General features: G+C 34.5%; 1 protein-coding gene and 1 long non-coding RNA gene across 2 annotated transcripts; both read right to left on the bottom strand.

Annotated features, from left to right (window-relative positions):
• Positions 1–544: 544 nt before the first annotated feature.
• LOC128209295 (uncharacterized) lies at positions 545–4,613 on the bottom strand. Its single transcript, XR_008256973.1, has 4 exons — positions 4,499–4,613; positions 1,425–1,499; positions 874–968; positions 545–621 (listed from the first exon to the last, which is right to left on the bottom strand). It is a non-coding gene; the product is annotated as an uncharacterized LOC128209295 (long non-coding RNA).
• A 1,806-nt stretch (positions 4,614–6,419) lies between these two features.
• LOC128209293 (complement factor H-like) lies at positions 6,420–19,471 on the bottom strand. The gene is made up of 2 exons (XM_052913269.1): positions 19,316–19,471; positions 6,420–8,174 (listed from the first exon to the last, which is right to left on the bottom strand). The coding sequence occupies exons 1-2, from the start codon at positions 19,347–19,349 to the stop codon at positions 7,435–7,437; spliced, it is 774 nt and encodes a 257-aa protein (XP_052769229.1). The 5' UTR covers positions 19,350–19,471; the 3' UTR covers positions 6,420–7,434.
• Between the last annotated feature and the right edge of the window lie 1,948 nt (positions 19,472–21,419).

Here is a 21,419-nt window from a genome sequence, read left to right on the forward strand (position 1 = left end):
ACTTCTACCTCAAAACTCCCTTTATTATTTTTTTTCCATTTTTTTAAATATGTCTCTACAAAAAAATACCAGTCACTCTCTCAATAATTAACCCGATCAGACTATTTGTGACTTTTTATCAAAAAGGTGTTTCATTTCCTAATCTCATTTACCTTTGATTAAACATCTAACTGAATATGCTTTGAAATGGTCCCTTCATGAACATGACGTTTGTGCATATGATCTAGGAGAAAATCTTCCCTGGAACATCCAACCTTGCAGTCAGTACAGTTCAACCACTGTTGAGGCTAACAATGTTGAAGTTAAATTAAAAAAGTAACCATTGGGCATAACTATTCCAAACAATTATAAAAGTTGAAACAACTATGCATTACCATGATTACCCTATTGTGTGGTAACACACCTTAAATGTAATATTATATGAGTATATTGACAATCACATGTAAGCCATTTCACGGTGAAATTATTTATGACGAATAATGAAATAAAAATTAAATCTATTTTTAATACAGTTAAATGATTGTTTTGCATTTTTTAATACCTTTTTCACACATCGTTTTGCCTTTTTGCAATGTTGTTTTTTCTAATGGTTTTCTTTCCTACTGTCACAGCTTTCAGTTTCTGAAAAATGTAAAATTAATTGAAATACTACTTAAACAATATTTTCATATACATGTGCAAATATCTCCATAGACATTTCCTTTCTTCATGCTTTAAAGTATAGTTATATCTTAACTAACAAAATGTGAATGATACAATGAAGTTTACAAGGTGTTTACAGTGTACTCCTTTCATCATATATAACACTTGTCTTTAATTAAACAGCACTCATGCATTTTTGTTAGCAATGTTAATGTACCAAGGTCGTCATACTATTTATTATGGGTAAGCCATGTATGTTCTGAGCTGGATGGCAAATTGCAACATCCCCCAGAAGCAGCTGAAAATGGTCACTGGTGTCAATAAAACTGCAATATAAAAATGAAATAATATAATCCGTTATTTACTGTTGTTGTTTTTTTTTTTTTTTTTTTTTTTAATTTTCATGAATGAAAATAAATTTTAACCCAGAATTAACAACAGACAAGACAATATTCTATTTGTAGCATAGGTTATCATTTTCAAATTTAATCTAATGAAGAATATATAAAAATAACCCATTCAACATTACATATTTATTTGTAAATTACGTTAATCAGAAATAAGCAAAAGAAACTAGTGGTTTAGTGTGTATTATATGTAGGAGTGTACGAGTGTTACAAGGGAGATGGAAGTCAATGATTGTACTCATAAATTTCTTATTAACAATAACTTAGTATAGTTTTAACTACCCCTGAGTATATTCAATCATCTGATCAGTGATGAATGTTTTTTTTTAAAAGCTGCTTATGCATTTACATGTGTCATAGCGCAAGAAATTGAACCTTTTTCCTCTTTTCCGGAAGTTTAATGCGAATAGGCACGTTCTTCAGATCTTCTTTATGTATCTGTGCCATCATCTGAATCATAATCGTACTGTATTGTACCTGAGCCACAACATGAAACCAACTTAAATCTACACCACAGAGGTAATATGTCAAATGCCTGCAACAAATATAAAAATATCAGTTTAATTACACTGCTGCACTACAGTGGCATACGACCGCTGCTCCATAGTGTTTACTGGTGGTAAGGTTGCATCATCTTTCTCGACTACGGACAGCTCTATCTCTTGTAGTTCTGGCCACTCTCCTCTCAATGTCTACTTCATCATACAACCAATCAGAATCAGCATGAAGATCTTGCATGTACTGTCTTGCTCCATATCTGTTTAAATGCAGTCCATCCTTGGCTAGAACCTAGATTATTAACAATGTAGAAACGTGTAAAAAGAGTATGCACAAGCAGAAAATGAATGTTTTTATTCCAGTTGTAAATATTGACTCAACATGCCTTTAAGGCAGTCGGGGTATACTTCATATGATTATCATATTAATAGACCATGATTGATATTAGAACCCGTCTCGTGCTACTAAAAAGCATTATTTAATTAATGAAATACATAGATATATATATAATAAATTAAAGCAAAATAATATCTTAATGGATTGAAATACATGTACTAGCTTTAATTTCAAATGCATTTACACATAGCACTTTTCTAAACAGGGTGATTGTCTGGTAAGTGCAGTGGTTAGCACACTCGCTACTCAGCAAGGAGCTTGCGATTTATGGTAACCAAGCCAGAAAAGTGGCTTTTCTCTGGTAACCCCACAAATCAAAACCTCACTTTTGCGCAAAATCGTGCCAACAAGAGTGACTTAACAATTAGATGATATTTTTACTTAAATATATTACTTTTTTCACAACGGTTGTAAAATAAATAAAGTTTAAACCGAACTAGGTCCGATTTTACTTGTTCTGGATTTAAGAAGCTCGGAAAAAGGTATCAATTATAATGAACTATATTATAACAGTATTAAGGAATTGACACCAAAATTCTGGTCATTACTATCTGATCAAAATACATATTCAAAATATGTTCATTTTGGCCATTTATCGGACCATCATCAAACCTATCTGTATAAGCAGACATTTTAACGTTGATCTAAAAAAAACTGATAACTGACTGGCATCTGATTTGACATCCCACAGCAAGATCTACATAAACACGTAAGTAAAGGTCCAATCAGACAGCTATAAATTTTAAAGTAATAAATTATTTTTTGCTTTCGGCGTTGGGGGTTGGAGTATCTTACCTCTTTTGAGCAGTTATCCATGTCTACTCCATCATGTGGGAATAATTGCATGGCTATTATCGATCATGTGAACATCCGCGGGGCTATAATCACGTTTGATGAGTATGGCCCTAGTGCGCAGGTAATACCAATTGGACAACGCAAACTGTTACTATTATAGTAACATATGTTTAAAGATAATAATTTATATGGAGTTGCAAAATCGCTTTTACATGAGTCAAATTAGAAAGTATTAAATTTAAAATGATATGGAGGGGTATTTATTTTAAATACTTTTAACTTTATTACAGCAATTCACATATTCAATATTACACAATTCTTCCTGTCCTTTTCGTAACGATCACCTTCAAACAAGTGAAAAATAAATAGATATTAATTTTAGTATATATAGCAATTTGTTCTTGACAAAATTCATAAAGTAATGTGGGCATTTCTAGTGATATTGGAAAGCATTGGCAGCTTTTTGTTCATAGCAGTTACATTCTTTGTAATAAAAGTTTTGTGAAACGTGCCAAGTTGGGCAATTTGCTTTCAAAATTTAATTGCCCGAAACCATTGTTACTTGCCGTTATACAATTAAGTTAAAACAATTTTTGCTTCATGCCTCAAGTGTGGCAACTTGTGAACGTCACTGATCACATGCTTACTTATTCAATCTATTCTTAAAGATATGGTTCCTTTAACAAATGCAGTTTCATTTCATTGCATCACCATTTCATACAGGAGTCACAGTCTATTGGCTTGCCATGGTGGCATGGAATCGTCTTTTCGTTCAGAGTTCGGTTTAAGTTCAATTTAGCCTTTTAGCCCCTCAGTGCCAAGTGAATTCTATGGTTTTATTTTTCGCACTGAAAACAGCGGGAAATGGACCTTAACTAGGATGTCCTACCCTGCGTGTGGGGGCATTTAGCAGGGATTTTACCAGCAGTTTGTTCCCACATGGTGGTGATTTCTCTTGGGATTGGCTGGACTGAAAATCAAAGTTCCCGCTATTCCCTGGGATAGGGGGCGGGGGGGGGGGTTACAATTGACTTATTAGTGCATTATATCTCTCTTGGCACAACATTACCCTTAAGTGTGATCTTGTGTTGCCGGGGAAATCTGAGTACTCGGTACCCGATGGGAACCCACTTGACCGACTTGGTACAGTCAGGCAACAAGTTCACTAATGTTGAGGACTTATATATTATTTTTGTGTGTAACACTCCGTGGCCTAGATGTCCGCCTACGGAGTGGGAGATCGTGGGTTCAATCCATGGCCGCGTCATACCGAAAGACGTTAAAAATTGTTACAAGTAGTTCCCTTGTCTGGCGCTCGGCATTTAAAGGCATTAAAAGTGGTGTACTCAGTACTGGTTAAACCCAGGAAAGTTGTACCCGGTGTATCGGTGCTTACACCGAGCACGTAAAATAACAAAGGGGTCTCTTCGAAAAAGACCTAGGGTATCGCACGTGGATTTCCTTGTATCCCACCACTGTCTTTTCCGCGTGCTGTCCCTTCAGCAAAAACAAAGGACCCAATTGGAAAAAAATGCTTGCACTTTCACGGGTTATCCTTGACCACAAGGTCTAAATAAATACAAACATACATACACACATTTGGAACGGCTTCAGTTTTGTACTCAAAAACCTTCTTTTTACAGTTACTATGATTGATATAATCAGTATAAGATCTGAAAGATATACTTATGAATCAAAAAAAATTATGTCGAATAAATTAAGGTATTAATTTAATTCAAATATTGTATAATGTAACTTACCTGAGACGGCCAGGAATGAAATATTCACGTTGCCAGACCGATCGCTGCTCGAATCTCGGAGTCTGTAGACATTGGAGTCACCAGCCACCAAAACACCTTCCAGCTTAAAATAAACTAAACAGCAATTTTGCAAAGTGTACGGATATAATTTGATTTTAAGAACAAAATAAAGCACGCGGAGAAATTCAAAAATTTAGATTCGATCGCGAAAATACACTTCTGTACTGATGTTAACAGTTTTCAAAACAAGAGCGCGTTACACTATTTTAATGCGTCACGAAGGATTAAATATTTATAAAGATCAATCGGCAATCGAAACGTTATGACAAGAACAAGCAGAGCGCTTTGAAAACAGTCTTTTTGCAATGCCGAGAAATTTGGGGTTTTCCTCTTGAACATTTGAGAGAATGCACCGCATCCGTTTTCGATAACCTTGATCTTATCTAAATCATATGACCGATCATGTGATCTTTATAATAGTGCTATTTTTAGCATTACCAATGCGAACCAAACGACCTCTGAAACATTGAATGACATTTTTTTTAAATACTCAACATAACAAGGTCAAACTTCGCAAGTGTGACAAAGGCAAGCCTCTGTATTATCGATCACGTTAAAAAAGCGCGTGTTTTAATAGGTATTCAGGATTTTTACCCTGTTCGGAAATGTAACGTCAACCAGTACTGTTAAAATATGACAGGCTCCTACATATCACATGAAATTTTTGTCCGTGTCAAAAGAAGCATGTTACCAAGTTAGATGAAAATGTTAAAACCAGCGTTTTAATTGATTATATCTGGGAGTTGCAGTTGTTATGTACCAGTCAATTGTAACCACGCCCCTCCCCCCCCCCCCAGGTTCGGGGAATAGCGGAGACTTTGACTTTCCGTCCAGCTAAACCCAGCTTAAGTTTTTCGAGTCTGAAATAGTGCATTTTGGGCTGTTTTTTAACTCTCTTTCAACCATATAAAAAAAAACTCTAACACAACTTTAGTGAGGAACGCGCCATCCTCCCCCCCCCCCCCCACAAAGCCGTTAGTGTGGATAAGAAGATGCCTGTTTCAAGTGAACGTTCTTTACAGTTGTCCTACTTCTTGACTGTCTATATATTCAACAAGGTACACACAAAAGAAATGAAAATATATATGACTTACCAATGGGTGTTTGAGATATCAATTTGGCAACACTTTAGTGCCATTCATCGTCCTTCAAAGCTCCATTAAACAAAACCATTTGTCTAACACATCCCGACATTTTACAGCAGATGGTATTGATTACTGTGACATGTTTGTGTTAAACCATTTACTCGAGTATTAATAATTAAACACATTTACGCAATTTCACAACCAGAAAGGTTGTCCTGTTTTTTTCCAGTTCTTCTTCTTTTGGTTGTGAACTTTCGAACACAGGTTATTTATAATTAACTGGTCAGACAATATTGTAGACAATGCATGGGCGCATACCTTCACAAACTCAGAAATGAATAAATGAATGCATAATTCAGGGGCGGTTCCAGGATTGACATTAGAGGGAGTGCGATGTAGGGGCGGAAACCTTTTGAATTTATCTTTGGCTTTTTACAATTTCTAGTCCAAACTAGTCCATTCTGGGCTTTTTTCATGATTACCCTTTATCTCATATCTTGAAATGAATAGTTAATTTGGACGACTTTTGGGGGAGGGGGGGGGTCTTGAAAAGTAAAAACAGTTAGGGGTTGGACAGTCTTTGAAATAGGGGTTTAAAAGTCTAAGGGTTGAAAAGTCTTCTTTTTTAGAAGGGGTTGAAAAGCCTCTTGGGGTTGAAAGGTCCTGCTCCTATGCAGAACAGTGTCTAAGAATTGAACTATTATCTTGGATATAACATCTCATATGGCTCACCATCAATTAATTACATCAACATTAAAAATATAGACAATGGTACATAGTTTTTAGTATGTTTTTATTATGAATATTTATATATAATCTACGTCTACTCATGAGAAGACATCATGCATAAAGAAATCACAATATTGAATGTGAGATACTTAGATATAATTATAAGCACAGAGCATGCTCCTGTTTGAGATCATTTAACATCATGCTTCTATGTGAATAATGAATACATGAACTTTAACAAGCCGACGTGTAGTGATATAGCAAACATAAGCAGGAAATAGGACTAAAATTAAAATGATGTCAGCCATGGTGTCACATGTCCATGATACTTTTGAGGAAGTGTATGCTTCCTTGTGATAAATAATGACTTTGATATGATGACAAAAAATCATATTTAAAAATTTACTAGAACACGAATTAGCATGTGATGTATGCCGGCAGTTTATCGGTCCAAAACACAGCATAGTATTAAAGAAATGTAAGTAAACATTTTAGGTTATGAAAGTGACTTATTTGACAGAACAGCTGAAATTTCTGAGAGAGATGGAAGATTAAAACTGCTGACAATAATTGATGAAGACCAGCATGTCCTGACGAAGATTTCTGCAAGCATTTCATGATGAAGATTACTGCAAGCATTTTATGATGAAGATTTCTACAAGGATTTTATAATTATGATTATTGCAAGCTTCGTATGATAAATATTTCCACAAGAATAGCATGACAGGGATTACTGCAAGCATTTCATGATAAAGATAATTAAAAGCATTTAATGATGAAGATTATTGCAAGCATGGTATGATAAAGATTTCTGCAAACATTTCATGACAGAGATTACTGCTAGCATCTCATGATAAAAATTACTTCAAGCATTTTATTATCAACAATACTAGTGGTGTTTCCATTTATTTTGCCATCGAGTGTCATATTTCTGGCCCTGGTATGGGGACTGACTGTTGTGCTTCCATCTGTTTTTTTCATAGGGTGTACTATCGATGGGAAAGGGTCGTGACTTATAGCTGAGCGTAGAGTTTCCATCGGTTCTGACAGATGTTGTCATATTTATGGTAAAGGGCAGTCACACTGCGGCATGGTCATCCATCCGTCCAGACACCGTAGGTCGTCAGTTGTTTTGTTGCAGTTGTGCGAACACGACCACTGCAGGACGTTCCCGTGGGGCAGGTATCCGTGCGTAAGGTTGCTTATCGTCATGATGTTACTGTCATAACCGGTCAGGTTACAGCTGCAGTAGCAGGCAAACTCCTGAAACTGCCATGATCCATCATTCTGACAAACGTTCGGCTCATCTTCAGTCGGCCCGGCAACTCTGGTGTGAGGAACATTACTGCAGGTCATGTAGTATAAAGTACTGTAGTATAAGGACCTGTCTACACAGTTCGAGTCCATACCCTTGAATGGTGGACAAGAGATACCTTTACACACTGGTCTGGTGCTCCAAGTCCCATCCCCCTGACACGTCACATGAGAGGTTCCATGTATGATATAACCCTCATTGCACTCGTAAGTTATATAGCTACCAACTTTGTACGAAGGGGAGCCCACAATCCTTCCGTTATCTGGTGGATTAAGAGCTGGGCAGTAGACCTCCCGACACCGGAGCGGGGACGTCTGCCAGCCCCCGCCACCACACACAATCATGACAATCCCGTCTGGCTCATGCCCCACATTACACGTATATCTTACACCATAGCCGATTGGGTATGTGCCCTGCACTGTGGCATTGTTGGATGAATTCTCCACGACGGGCAGGCTGCCACAGTCACACAATGTGTACGTAATTCCTAAAACAAAAATAGTCTGTGTCATTTCATCAGTCTATATTCACTTAATGTGTACGTTATTTCTGAAATGAAAATGTCTGTGTTATTTCATTACTCTATATTGTAGAAAACTACTCCTGTCTGTTGATGTTTGATAAGCAGAACTTTTTATAGCAAAAAATTAATGACAGATGCTAAATAAATACAACCGAAAGTTGCCATAGTTTTAGTTATTAAAGGGGATTGAATTGAAAATTACATTTTGCTTTCTGACTTGTCCTTTTAGCTTTTTTTATTATCTGAGTAAGTTTTGAAAAAAAAAATCAATCATATTGGCTACGTTGAATGATGCTGTATTAAATTAAATGATGATGCTGATATTTTACAGTAAACAGTGTGTGTATACCACGTGATAAATAATGTCACAAATGCTACGTAGGAAGGCAACATTTTGGCTTAAAATGAAGACTTAAATCAAATATAACTTTTCTTTAACTAAACCATTTTAAATAAAACAAAGGGCAGTCTATACCTCCGAAAATCGGATCGCTGTTTTGAGATTTGAATTGTTTTATTTCTAATATTAGGGCGTTCCGGGATTTTCTGGCATTGTTAAACTGAGTATTGCATAGTGTGTATGCAAGGTCGTTAGAAAATGTGACCCGTTTGAGTAATCTAAAAAAATGAATATTTTATGTTAAATGTCGCTAACATTTTACTTTGTATGAATCCAAAGCAGGAGTTCGTTCCAATCAAATTACTGTGGGTACAAGAAATAGATTTGGGGTATCTTTTGTGTTGTGTATTTATTTCCCCATTCGGAACTCCTAAGCCATTTTTGTTGAAAACTACAATGTCAGAAATCGGGTATTTTTAAGTCCGCTGTAAGTAGATCGCGTAGTAATTAAATTTAGCAGTTAAACTTAATGTCTTAACACTTGGAAATCTTCATTATGTTTGCAATAAAACACTTAACTGGCAATCAATCAACTTAAAGCAACAAATTCAAGCTAAAACCCTACATTTAAGTAATGATATAATTTTTAATTTTAAGACCTACTTTAACTGATGTACCGGCATCCATCCCTGGTTATTTTCGATAACATAATGTTTGATTAATACCAGTGGTTCAGTGTAGTCGACATATAGGAATCTTTCCTTAACCAATAGCGATTCCAGGAAAACAACAAAATGTGTGGTAGTAATCAAAGCCGTAGCTAGGGCCAAATTACAAGTACCCACCACAAGGTGCAACGTCTGGTGGGTGGGGGAGTGGTTTTATCGGCCTGGTTTATCCAACATCATAATAAATTATGTGATGAAAATATTTGTGGGTAATTGAATTCAGAAATCGTTGATTTTCATCACATTTAGACATCAGAATGAAATATTATCTGTCATGATTTATTGCAATTGATATTTCAGCCTTTTCAGGTTTTGTGAAAGGGAAAAGAAACTAATATCTAATAATTTCCTCTTTCTCGGGAGACTGGAAAGCTTGTTCTTTAACTGTAAACTTTCCCAATATCGGCATATTTCGTGACTCAAGTTTTCCCAAAATGTCTAGGGTCTTTTTCCCAAAATGGGCAGAAAAAGTCCAGCCTTACACATTAGATGGCCCTTGAATTATGAAACACAATATAATAATAGAAGTTTTGAGTCGGGGGAAAATGAAATATGTTTGTCAATCCACAAGTGTAATGTAGCTCTACGTATCTTACCATGTTGGAAACTTGAAATTGGGAGCGTCATCCCAACATTGAATGTAGATTATTTTTAAATTCGTTGGCATATGAAACTTTAGAACGAGCGGAATTCTTCCAGAAAGAGATCGGGATAAATAATAGCGAAACCAAGAAGGGGGAGGGGGAACACAGACGGCGCGAACCCTTCTTAAATAGTCCAATTTATTATTGATTTCAAGGTAAGAGAAAAAAGTAATACAATACCCCAAAATGCACCATATCGGTTTCGAAATTGGTAAAATTCTCTCGTGGGAGTACCACCAAACTCCCTTGCCTGCCAACAAAATTAATTTCGGTTCTGAGGGAAGGGCGCAAGTCAAATGGTTACGCCCAAAATATACACCCCCCTTATACGTCAAATCTTGGATCTTTCCCTGATCAAGGGGTCCAACGTGATTTGTGTTTGCCGAATTTTAAGTGTGGGAATTGTGTGAAGCCGAATCAAATGGCGGCGTTTGAAGGAATTTCGGTGTTTCAGGTAGGTATTTTCACCTTGTAAGTAAGTTACATCACCATTCTCGCAATATAAACACGCCTACCCGGACACCATACGTATAAGCGTCTCTCGTTTTTTTTAACTTTTGTTTCTAGAGGCCTTAACAAAAAAGTTATTGAAGGATAAGCTGAGCGATTGATTGTTTACAAAGTGAAAATAGAAAATTGCGTGACTTGAAACTGTGTTTTCAGTCTAAGTTTACCATTCTTGTACTCATTTTAGCTATATGTTACTGAATTTTTGCATTATTTATCTTTTCGACGTCTAATGCACTTACATGGGCTCTAAACAGCCGATTGTATTTGTTTAAACTCTTTTTATGCTGGGCGACGAAGGTTTATGCAGTTATTTTGTGAAACAGAATCAGAATATGCGTGCATTAATGCTGATACACCCCCTTCAACTTTCGGTTTACTTGACGTTGTCGCAAATAAGAGAAGCAACCAGTACTTTTTATTGCTTTACATCTTGAAGATATACCACAATAGTACTATTAATAGTCTTTATCCTTTGCATCACATTGGTTATGGTCAATAGATAACCCCTTTTTAAATAAGGTCAATAGGTCAAAGGTCAAGCTGCGATAAAAATGATTGTCGCTCCTGATTGGGAAGACACATCAGATAAGTAGAATTCCAGTTTCCTTAGACTAGCTAAAATAGTTATATAAACAACCAGTTAGAAGCAATGAGTACAAAATAACTGAAAATGGCATTTTAAAGAATTGTTCTTATTACAAAAAAATGAGCAAGGTCTTTGTTGTTTTATTGTCCTTAACTGTGATCACATTATCGAGCACTCCCGACTCTGAGTATGGGAAAACCCGTTATGTACTGAACAAGGAAATCATTCCAACCAGGAACAGTTATACAAATATGATTGTTATTTCAGTGAGTCATTAGAAAAATGTTTACATTTTATGCCTTGTGGCCCCTTATTCTTTTGTCATTATATGTAAGGGAATTGCATACTGTTTAAAAATATTTAAAATAATTAATCGATAAAACATTATATAAAAATGTTTTTGCATCAATCAGACTTAGAATTGTGCATTCTTTAATGGCCATTTTTTTTGTTTTTATTATGTTTTTATTATGAATATTTAAATAAAATCTACGTCTACTCATGTGAAGACATCAGACATCAAAAATTCACAATATTGAATGTGAGATACTTAAAATATTTATAAGCTCCGAACATGCTCCAGTTTGAGATCATTTAACATCATGCTTATATGTGTAACATGTCCATGATACTTTTGAGGAAGTGTATGCTTCCTTGTGATAAATAATGACTTTGATATGATGCCAAAGATTAATATTTAAAGATTTACTAGAACACCCATTATCATGTGCTGTATGCGGGTAGTTGATCCAAAGGTCCAAAACACGGCATAGTATTAACGAAATGTAATTCAACATTTCAGGTCATGAAAGTGACTTATTTGACAGATCAGCTGAAATTTCTGAGAAAGATGAGAGATGAAACCGGGTACAACAATTTATGAAAACCAGCATGTCCTGACGAAGATTTCTGCAAGCATTTCATGATGAACATAACTGCAAGCATTGTATGATTAAGATTACTACAATGTTTTTATAATAAGGATTATTGCAAGCTTGGTTTAATTAAGATATCTGCAAGCATTTCATGATAAAGATAACTTAAAGCATTTTATGATAAAGATTATTGCAAGCATGGTATGCTAAACATTTCTGCAAGCATTTCATGACAGAGATTACTGCAAGCATCTCATGATAAAGATTACTTCAAGCCTTTTATAATCAAGATTACTGCAAGCGTTTCATAATTAAGAAAACTGCAAGCACAGCAACTAAACTTTACTTGGCCGACTGCCACTATCATTCCAGAAGTTAACATGGTTGCATTGGCATTTCTCAGTCTCAGAGACAGTTTTTAGCACCCTGAAATATTCTAGTAGTTGTATATTTGTGATTACAGATCAAAATGTTTAGGTTACTAGGATAATCATTGGAAACTTGTCTCGTAATCTGGGTACTTACAGACATAATTATCTCCTTCATTAACTGTTTGCTGTTGGCAATTGTCAATATTTAAAAACCGAGTTATTTTTTTAAATAAAAATAATTATTTTTATTACATAAGTGTATTTAGATCGGAAATAATTTCATTTCCTTGTCGATGTATCGAATTTCAATGTATACATTACATTTATGTATTGTTTTTTATTAAATGTAAATAGTATTGACTTGGCAAAGAATGTATGGATATTGTAGTACAAGGGTCGAAATGTAAATATCAGTGATTTGAATATCAGTGAGTTTTTTACCTAAAAATAGAAAAACCCACATTTGTATGTCGCCTGTGTAGCATGACATATATGAATCATGTTGTTTTCTGTCCATGGCGTCACACTTTCATGCTGCTCTCTAACATAAGTGTTGGTAGTCCAATCTTTACCAAACTTGGCCACAAAGAATTTAGGCATAATATTTCATCTTAATTTTATAAAGAAGCAGATTGCACTATTCAGTTATGGATAAAAAAATCACCAAACTCACTTTGGCCACTCTCTAACTTGAGCATTTCTTATCAAATCTTTACCAAACATGGTTATTCTTTTTACGGAAAGAAACGATATGTTAAGATAAGCTTAAACTTTTTTATGATTTTCAAACAATCAAGGGGAATAACTTGAAAATAAATATAGCCGGGGTTTTGAGCTTTGATGTGCATGTCTTCATTGTTGCTGTCAAAGTTGACCAAGTTTCATTGTAATATCTTGAAAAGAGTTTCAGTTATGGCCAGGTTTTGCATGACAACAACAATGCTAAGCCTTTGACAGTACTTTTGCTTTTTTTAAAAACAGATGACTGGAATTTGGCAGTTAGAGCATAACCAAAATTGGAATAAAGGACAAAATCAAACATGTTTACAGTCAATGTGGTATCGGCATACCTAAGTTGTTTCATTTTATGTACACGTGTGAAGGAAAAGGGGTTTTATGTCATACTAATCCTGCAAACAAATTATAAATCAAACAAATTATCTTAAAGACCAAGTCTCATTAAATTATTACAATAATATACAATGAAATGTACGATTATGTAATAAGTTTTTTTTCTGTATAAAAAGAGTAAAAACGCCCAGTTAAACAAACTAGACTCAGTAGGAAGCCTTTTTCACGTTTAACAATATTATTCTCACATTATATTTATTTCATTTATGTTACGTTCTTGATGTCATCAAAATGATGAGGGAGAATATGCAATGGCCAAAAGTATTATATGCAAAATATACGTATGTTTAAAAGCTCTCCAATTACATTGAAGAGAGCTCTCTCCAACTTATTTGTTTTAAAAGAGCATAAACTCAAATGCTAAAAGCTCTCTTAAATTAAAACATTTTTATAAAGGAATTGTTTAAAAAATTAGTCAAATTAATGAACTCAACGATTGAATTAAAGAGTTCAATATTTATGCAAAAAACTACCGAAACAAGCTCAGTAGCAAAACGTTTAAACAAAAACCCGGTTTCAGTGCACTGGGCAACCGCCAAAAACATAGAACATAAAAGCAAACAAAAAACACAATCAAGAAACATGGAAGAACAGCACAAAACTACACAAACAGCACAGTGCATACATACTATATATAAAAAAACTGGGTATGTTTATCAAGGATTGTTAGGTACCGCCTTGGAACGGTCAGTAATATGTAAATTTACTGGGGGTTGAAACCAGTTTAAGTGCACAAACCTCCCTCTTATCCCAACAATCCTGAATAAAGTAAAAACTCAAAAGGTAAATCTTATCAAAGTATTATTATAAGCTTTCAAGACAAGACATATATTGCAGTCATGATGATTCATGTATACATCTTTTTTCATCGGGTGTCATATCGCTGGTGAAGAGATGTGGAATAGGACTGATTGTTGATTTTCCATTTATTTTGCCATCGGGTGAAGGGATGCAGCCTCGGAGTGACTGTCGTGTTTTCATTTATTTTGCCATCGGATGTCCTATCGCTGGTGAAGGGACCTAGCCTCCGACTTATTGTGGTGTTTCCATTTAATTTACCATCGGATGTCCTATCGCTGGTGAAGGGATATGGCCTAAGACTGGTTGTGATGTTTCCATTCATTTTATCAACGGATGTCATATCGCTGGTAAAGGGATGTGGAATAGGACTGATAGTGGTGTTTCCATTTATTTTTTCCATCGGATGTGGCCTTAGACTGGTGAAGGGATGTGGCCTCGGACTGGTTGTGGTGTTTCTTTTTTTTTGCCATCGGATGTCTTATCGCTGGTAAAGGGATGTGACCTCGGACTGATTGTGATGTTTCCATTTATTTTGCCATCGGATGCACTATCGCTGGTGAAGGGATTTGGCCTCGGACTAGTCGTGTTTCATATCGCTGTTGAAGGGATGAAGTCTAGGCTGATCGTCGTAACATCTGTTTTTCCATAAGATGTCATATCGGTGGGAAAGGGTCGTGACTTTGAGCTGAGCGTAGAGTTTCCATCTGTTCTGACAGATATTGACATACTGGTGGTGAAAGTGGGGTACAGGGTGATACAGGTAACCAATGGATTTCATGTGAAATGCACTCAAAACGTAAAATCCACTCATAACTCATAACTCATTCATTTTGATAAATAAATAAAATGTATTGTGTGCATATTAGATTTGTCTCATAAAGGGTTTATATTTCATTTTTTATTAAAATTGGAATAAATTTTTTTTTCGAAAATTGAACGGAAATCGAAGTGAAATCCAGTTTTCGAGAAGTGAAATCAACAATATTCCTTCAAGAGGATGGTTGATTAGCATAACTTTTAATAGCAAAACATTTATGACAAATGTTAAATAAATATAACTGAAAGTTGCCGGGTTTAAAGTTTTGACGGGGATGGAATAGAACAGTTTGCTTTCTGACTTATACATTTGGCTTTATTTTTATTTGAGTAAGTTTTTTGATAATTCAAGTATACTTGATTATTTGTATTTTGAGGATAATTTTGGAATTTAAAGTTGTTTTATTCAGTGACTCTTTTTTTAGAAAAACGCGCCAATGTATATGTTCACGTTATGTCATATCGAAAATGTTGTCGTTAAAATTGTGCCCCCACACTGTGCGCGCTGACGTTTGTTTTAGAACCGAGAGTTGGCTTAAATTTCAAAACAGTAAAAATATTTTTATTTCAGCCATGTCAATTAGTAATCTATTGTTTTCTGTTTAGTTCCTAGATCCATGTTTTATATTTTGACAAAATGTTCTTTCAATTATCGCATGAACATTGACTGTACAAGGTGATTGTGGATCGTAACTGCCAGTCATTTTTTTCTTCACCAGTCGTCGAAACGAAAAAGTTGCAAAACTTCAATATAAAAATGCTAAAATAGGTACAATAATGGAACACTTTGACTAAATACACAGTTTCAAGTCACGCAATTTCTGTTTCCATTGTGTAAACAAGCTGATACATTCAATTACTTATTTGTTCAGGCCTCTAGAAACATCTTTTGCTTAAAAAAGGAGAGAAGCTTACACGTCTGGCCTCTGGGTATGCGTAATTATATTGCGATAAAAGTGACATAAACTCACTTAATATTTCAAAATATCCTCCAAAAACACCAATATACTTTAACAAATCAATATTTTGTTCCGCATCTTACATTTCCCTCACTTTAGATTCCGCAAAAATAAATGACGTTGGACCTCCTGATACTAAAAAAAGGAATATTGTTCCATTCAGTTTAAGATCGCAATATATTTCACCTCGTGAAAACCATAAGTAAATATTTCACTTGAGGCTTCGCTTTTGGTACTCACTCGGTAATATATATTACAATATTACACTGAAACAAGCAATTCCTCTAAATAAAACCTCATTGATATTTCAGTTGAATTATCTTTTTTGCTAAAATCTTGCGAAGAAACTCTGTAATTTTCAAATATTGTATATATCTCAGCTTTTTGGATGCCGTTGTCCTCCTAATAAGTTTTGTTTGCTAATTTAATGGACCCAAAACCTGTTAACTTCTTGAAGTTCTTAAATGTTTGTATATTTTTTTGTTATATCAAAATATGATCGGCAAAGTCTGTAGTAAAATGGAAGTGATGGCTTAAATTTCCCATGCTCGGTGTGGGATCGCGTTCAAATAGGCCACGGTAAAAGTTCAATTCAGTTAAATTATTATGTTTAAATATGGCAAATGTTTTATCGAGATAAGGATGATTATATTTCATAACTTTTCTATGGTTGCATATAAATGCCGTATGATAACTTGTAAACGTTCGCAAATTGTGTTTTCGCGGTAATTATTTAGCTATATTTTTAATATTCGCGAAACATTTCGGTAAGATAAATATCATAAGACTAAAAACTGGATTGAAAGTACCAAGGACTGCCACCAGTTACCTTTTTAAGCTGTGCAACATTAGCAGGTTAACTAGTTATGGTTTGCGAATTCCACCTAATAAGTAACATAACACGAAACAATTTGCGAACGCAATCAGGTTATCTTACGGCAGTAATATGCCACCATACTGTGTTCATTTTAAAAGTCAAGTTAACCATACAGCGTCCCTACTTAAGCGCATCAAGTGGTAAACAAGCTTCATATGAAATATTTAAGTGGGTTTCATGTAAGCCCTTTCAGTTGGAAGTGTCACATTTAAAGTCGATCTTGCGTTTGTCTAGCCTGTGTTAATGTGTAAATATCCTAATACCAAACAACCAAATAAAAACAATCCCCATGTCGAAACAATATTTAGAAAGCCAAAGCGTGTTTTAATACGTCGAATGAATTTCTGAAACTACATAAAGGCAAAATTTCAAACTGTCTATTGAAGACACACTAGGTCTTCAGCAGCCCTCTGTTTCGTAATTGTGTTTACAGTCAAACCGACTCTTTATCAAACAAGCCCCTGACGGGCTCTTTAAAAGATAAGCTAGAAATTATCATTTTTATGGCTACCATCAACCCATATATGCCATACAGTCACCACAAACAGGCTGTTCTCAAGTCCACTGTGTGTTCAAAAAAAATATCTGTGCCAGGAAAACAATAAAGGGGCTCTACAAAGTTCTATTATGTGCCAAATTGACAATACTTTAGACCATTTCATGTAAACAAATCAAGTCAATTCAATGCCCTGTACATTAAAATTATGCTGCAATGAAGTTAATCTAGTGTCAGTAGGGGTCTTCTTCATTCAACTCAGTTCAAAATAATCGCAAATGCAGCTTCATTTAAATCCAGCATGTGTAAAGCAAACACACAAGCAGCATAACATTCGGTATTGTTACCCACAGAAGGCTAATACATAAACTCTTGCAGGATCTGACATTTTCTTTAGTGGCTATAGTCAAGCAAATCCATAGATAAACAAACTTCAATGGGTCAAAACATAAACCAGTCCAGTTATCCATCATTTTAATTATGATTACAATAAAGCACATTCAGAACCAATCAAACGCATGTATAGCTCGTATTAAGCCTACTTAGCTAAAGAAATAACAGCGGTCATTAAGTATTTTCAGTGCCTAATACACCACATGTTGTCAATCCATGATTAAGTCCATTCACTGCCAAATAAACCCATGTGCTTCTCACATAAGGCCTTTCCAGTGCCAAATACTACATATTTGGGGAACAGTAAAGCCCATTTAAAGACAACCAAACCCACGTGCGGCATTTTCGTACTTTGACCTTGAAATGACCTTGACCTTGAGGCATTCAATATATAATATATATTTATATAATATACTTTGAAATACACATCTCTATTTTTATTTAAAAGTTTGACATATTTAGAGACACTCAATTAGATATTTATGGCGGCCATCTAAAATACCATTTTGAATATCCTGGTCCTCATTAGACATAGATTACACGAAATTAAGTTAAAAACTTCTGCAATGCTGCAACATATTTAATGCTTTGTAATATGTATCAACTTATGAAAATATGGAGTTCTTGGCCATAAAAATCGATAAATTCGTTTTCAAGGAAATTATATTTGTCAAGACAACATTAATATTGTTTTTGAGCAATATTTGTATGAAATTTAAAATAGGTCGCTTTCAACATCATATATCATTAAACATCACTAAACAATGCATTTAATAAGGTCACAGTAAATACCACAACTATAAATTAACATAATTATGATAATGGTGGTCATCTTGAATTTTGGCGGTCATATTTGTTGAACCCAGAGTGGGTCCTGAGGTTTTTCTGTCATATTCATATTAGGTTCAAGTATACCATGTTTCAAAATGTGACCCAATGTGCACATTGTGTTCACAATTCACCCGACTAGTGTTGGTCAGATACCGGATCGCCCGGTTTTTGTTTTGTTTTGTTTTATATACATGTGTGTACGTGTTGAATTGATGATGCCATAGCGGAATAATGCGTTTTAGTCTGGAAATTTTCGGTGAAATTTGCAGTTAGTTGGTTCGTCGAGTAACGTGTTTTTTGCATTTCGAGATTGAAACTGCATTTATTTTCAGTAAAATTTTACATTTTCTTAAAGGTTGGTATTAATTCTACAACGAATGCACAAAAGTGTAGAGTTTGGTTGCGATTTGACCTTATGAGTTATGGTCTCTTGAGCAGGGTCATCTCAAATATTGGGAAATAAAGGGACAATACGTCTTCTTTACAAAGGTAATAGAACAAGAAAAAAAATGCCAGTTTAATATCACAAGTTACAGTTACCACATCATATTGTTACTAAAAATGATTTTAAAAAACAAAACAATAAAAACAGGCGGGGGCATGGTGGGTCAAAACAATGCAACCTGCCCCTGTGGCATAACGCGCACATATCGGTATACAATTTTGATGCTATTTAAACAGAAAATTTTCAGTTGGTTGTAACAAATGAATAACGCCCTTCAATTGACTAACCAAAATATCACCTACCGTTAAGAAATACAGTTACTGTAATAAAGTTCATATTTCACAATAAACGTAAACACAACAGCGAAAAATCACATCCGCCTAGAACAAGTCAAAACTGTTTCAGTCACTGCTGGTTGAATTATACCAATGGTTCAGTGTAGACGACAGATACAGTACTCTTAAAAGCAACTTTGACGCCCTTGTGCACTAGACGTTCACTTCTAGTTCACAAGAAGTGCATTATGGAGAAACTTATGTGGTCTTTAGTTTATACGGTAAGCCCGTATTGATTTTTCTGGTCTACACAGATTGGCCTTTATTAAATATCACTGATAAAAGTATTTCCTATCCCAGTTTATTGTTCAACTTGTTTAAGACTTTAGGAAGTTTTAAGAAAACTTCATTTGTTAAATATTTCAGCATTGGAGCAAAAAAACACTTTTGTATACGGATTATGATATAAAGTGAATAGATAAAAAGGCATTAGCACTGATTTCAAATATCAAATTATATAATCAAAGCATGTTACAAAAGAGAAACGAAAATTTAGCAAACTATTGCCTTAACAGAGGTATCTGTACTACAGAGTAGGCGGACAGTACTTGCCATCTTAAGCAGTGCTTGAAAAAACGACCTTGCCAACTTATTATGAAATTATTTGAAATAGTACAGCAGGCTATTTTGTAGAAAGATCTTTTTATTTGCAATCACATTATAATTCTATGACAATTTAATATATACCAATCAAATTGATATTTCAATTGTTTACCTGTAACTATCTATAGCGAAATGTAGATATTGTTTATACCGGTGAATTATTTCATTACTTTTCATTAATACACATCTAGCCTAGTTTGAGTCTTGTATTGACCTCTGTCAATGTTTATTGGTCATTATCTTCTTCAGTCTGTGGCAGAAGTAAATTAACCGAAGCATTTTTTATTTGTTTATGATTGGTGAATATAATTTATATACATGACTATATATGTATATCAAGGTTTGCTGAGGATCGACCAAATCTGTTCTTCTAGTGTCAAATTTTAAAACTCGAGTGATCATTTTTGTATATGTGCATCCCCGTGTTTAGAACAAAATCCCCAAACAACCAACCTTTGCAGAGGGATGTATTCCCCATGCATTTAAACTATCATTGAAATCCCTTGTGTGTAAAATATTGTAAAATTTAACTGTATGGAATACTGTACAAAAAATATAAAAAATATAGGCCTTGGAAACAATCTCATAACAAAACGTCAATTCATAGACGCAGTTTTGTAGTAACCTTATATATTCTTGTAGTTACTATATAAAATGTATTTTTCTTGATCTGAGGCCGCTTTATATCATGAAAAGGTGGCTTATTTGTGTTGTTTTTATTTCAAAATCTGAATACACCCCCATACGTACATAGGGAGTAAGGTATAATGTAACGTTATTATTATTTTTACTATTATTTAGTACTTTATGTATTTATGGTTGTTGATGTCATCAAAATGATGGTCGGAAAATATACAATGGTGAAAAGTAATGTACGCAAACTTTTCATAAGCTCAAATATTTGAAGATATCTTCAACTTTTGGAGAGCTCTTCAATTGAATTGAAGAGAGCTCTGATAGGACCAATTGAATGAGAGCTTTCTTCAACTTATTTGGAGAGCTCTTCATTTCGTCAAATGTTTTAGACAACATGAAAAATGATGCTATCATCAATTTAATTGAAGCTGTCTTCAATTTTAGCTGTATTCAATTTTACTTTTCATTTTTCATTTTACAAAGATTTTTTTTAATCAATTAAAATTAAGAGCTCATAAGGTCAATATAAAATAATAGCTAAATTTGCATCATTTTTTTTCTTTCATAATTGTTTAAAAATATTTTCATTTAAGAAAACCTAACAGTTATTCTTTCTAACACTACCGTATGGTTATCATATGACGTCCTAATAAAGCGGGAAAAATAATCAGTTCAAAGTTGATACGTTAAATCACCTTTTAAACGTATTATTGGAAAGCTAGTGACTACGGCACATTGAAAACAAATCATAAATTGACACATTTAATCAACATGTTGATTAAGTTTTTTCGTGACCTGTTGACACAATACAAACAATAACAAGATAAACAAT

Source organism: Mya arenaria, chromosome 11, assembly GCF_026914265.1.
Source record: "Mya arenaria isolate MELC-2E11 chromosome 11, ASM2691426v1".
Lineage (NCBI taxonomy): Eukaryota > Metazoa > Mollusca > Bivalvia > Myida > Myidae > Mya > Mya arenaria.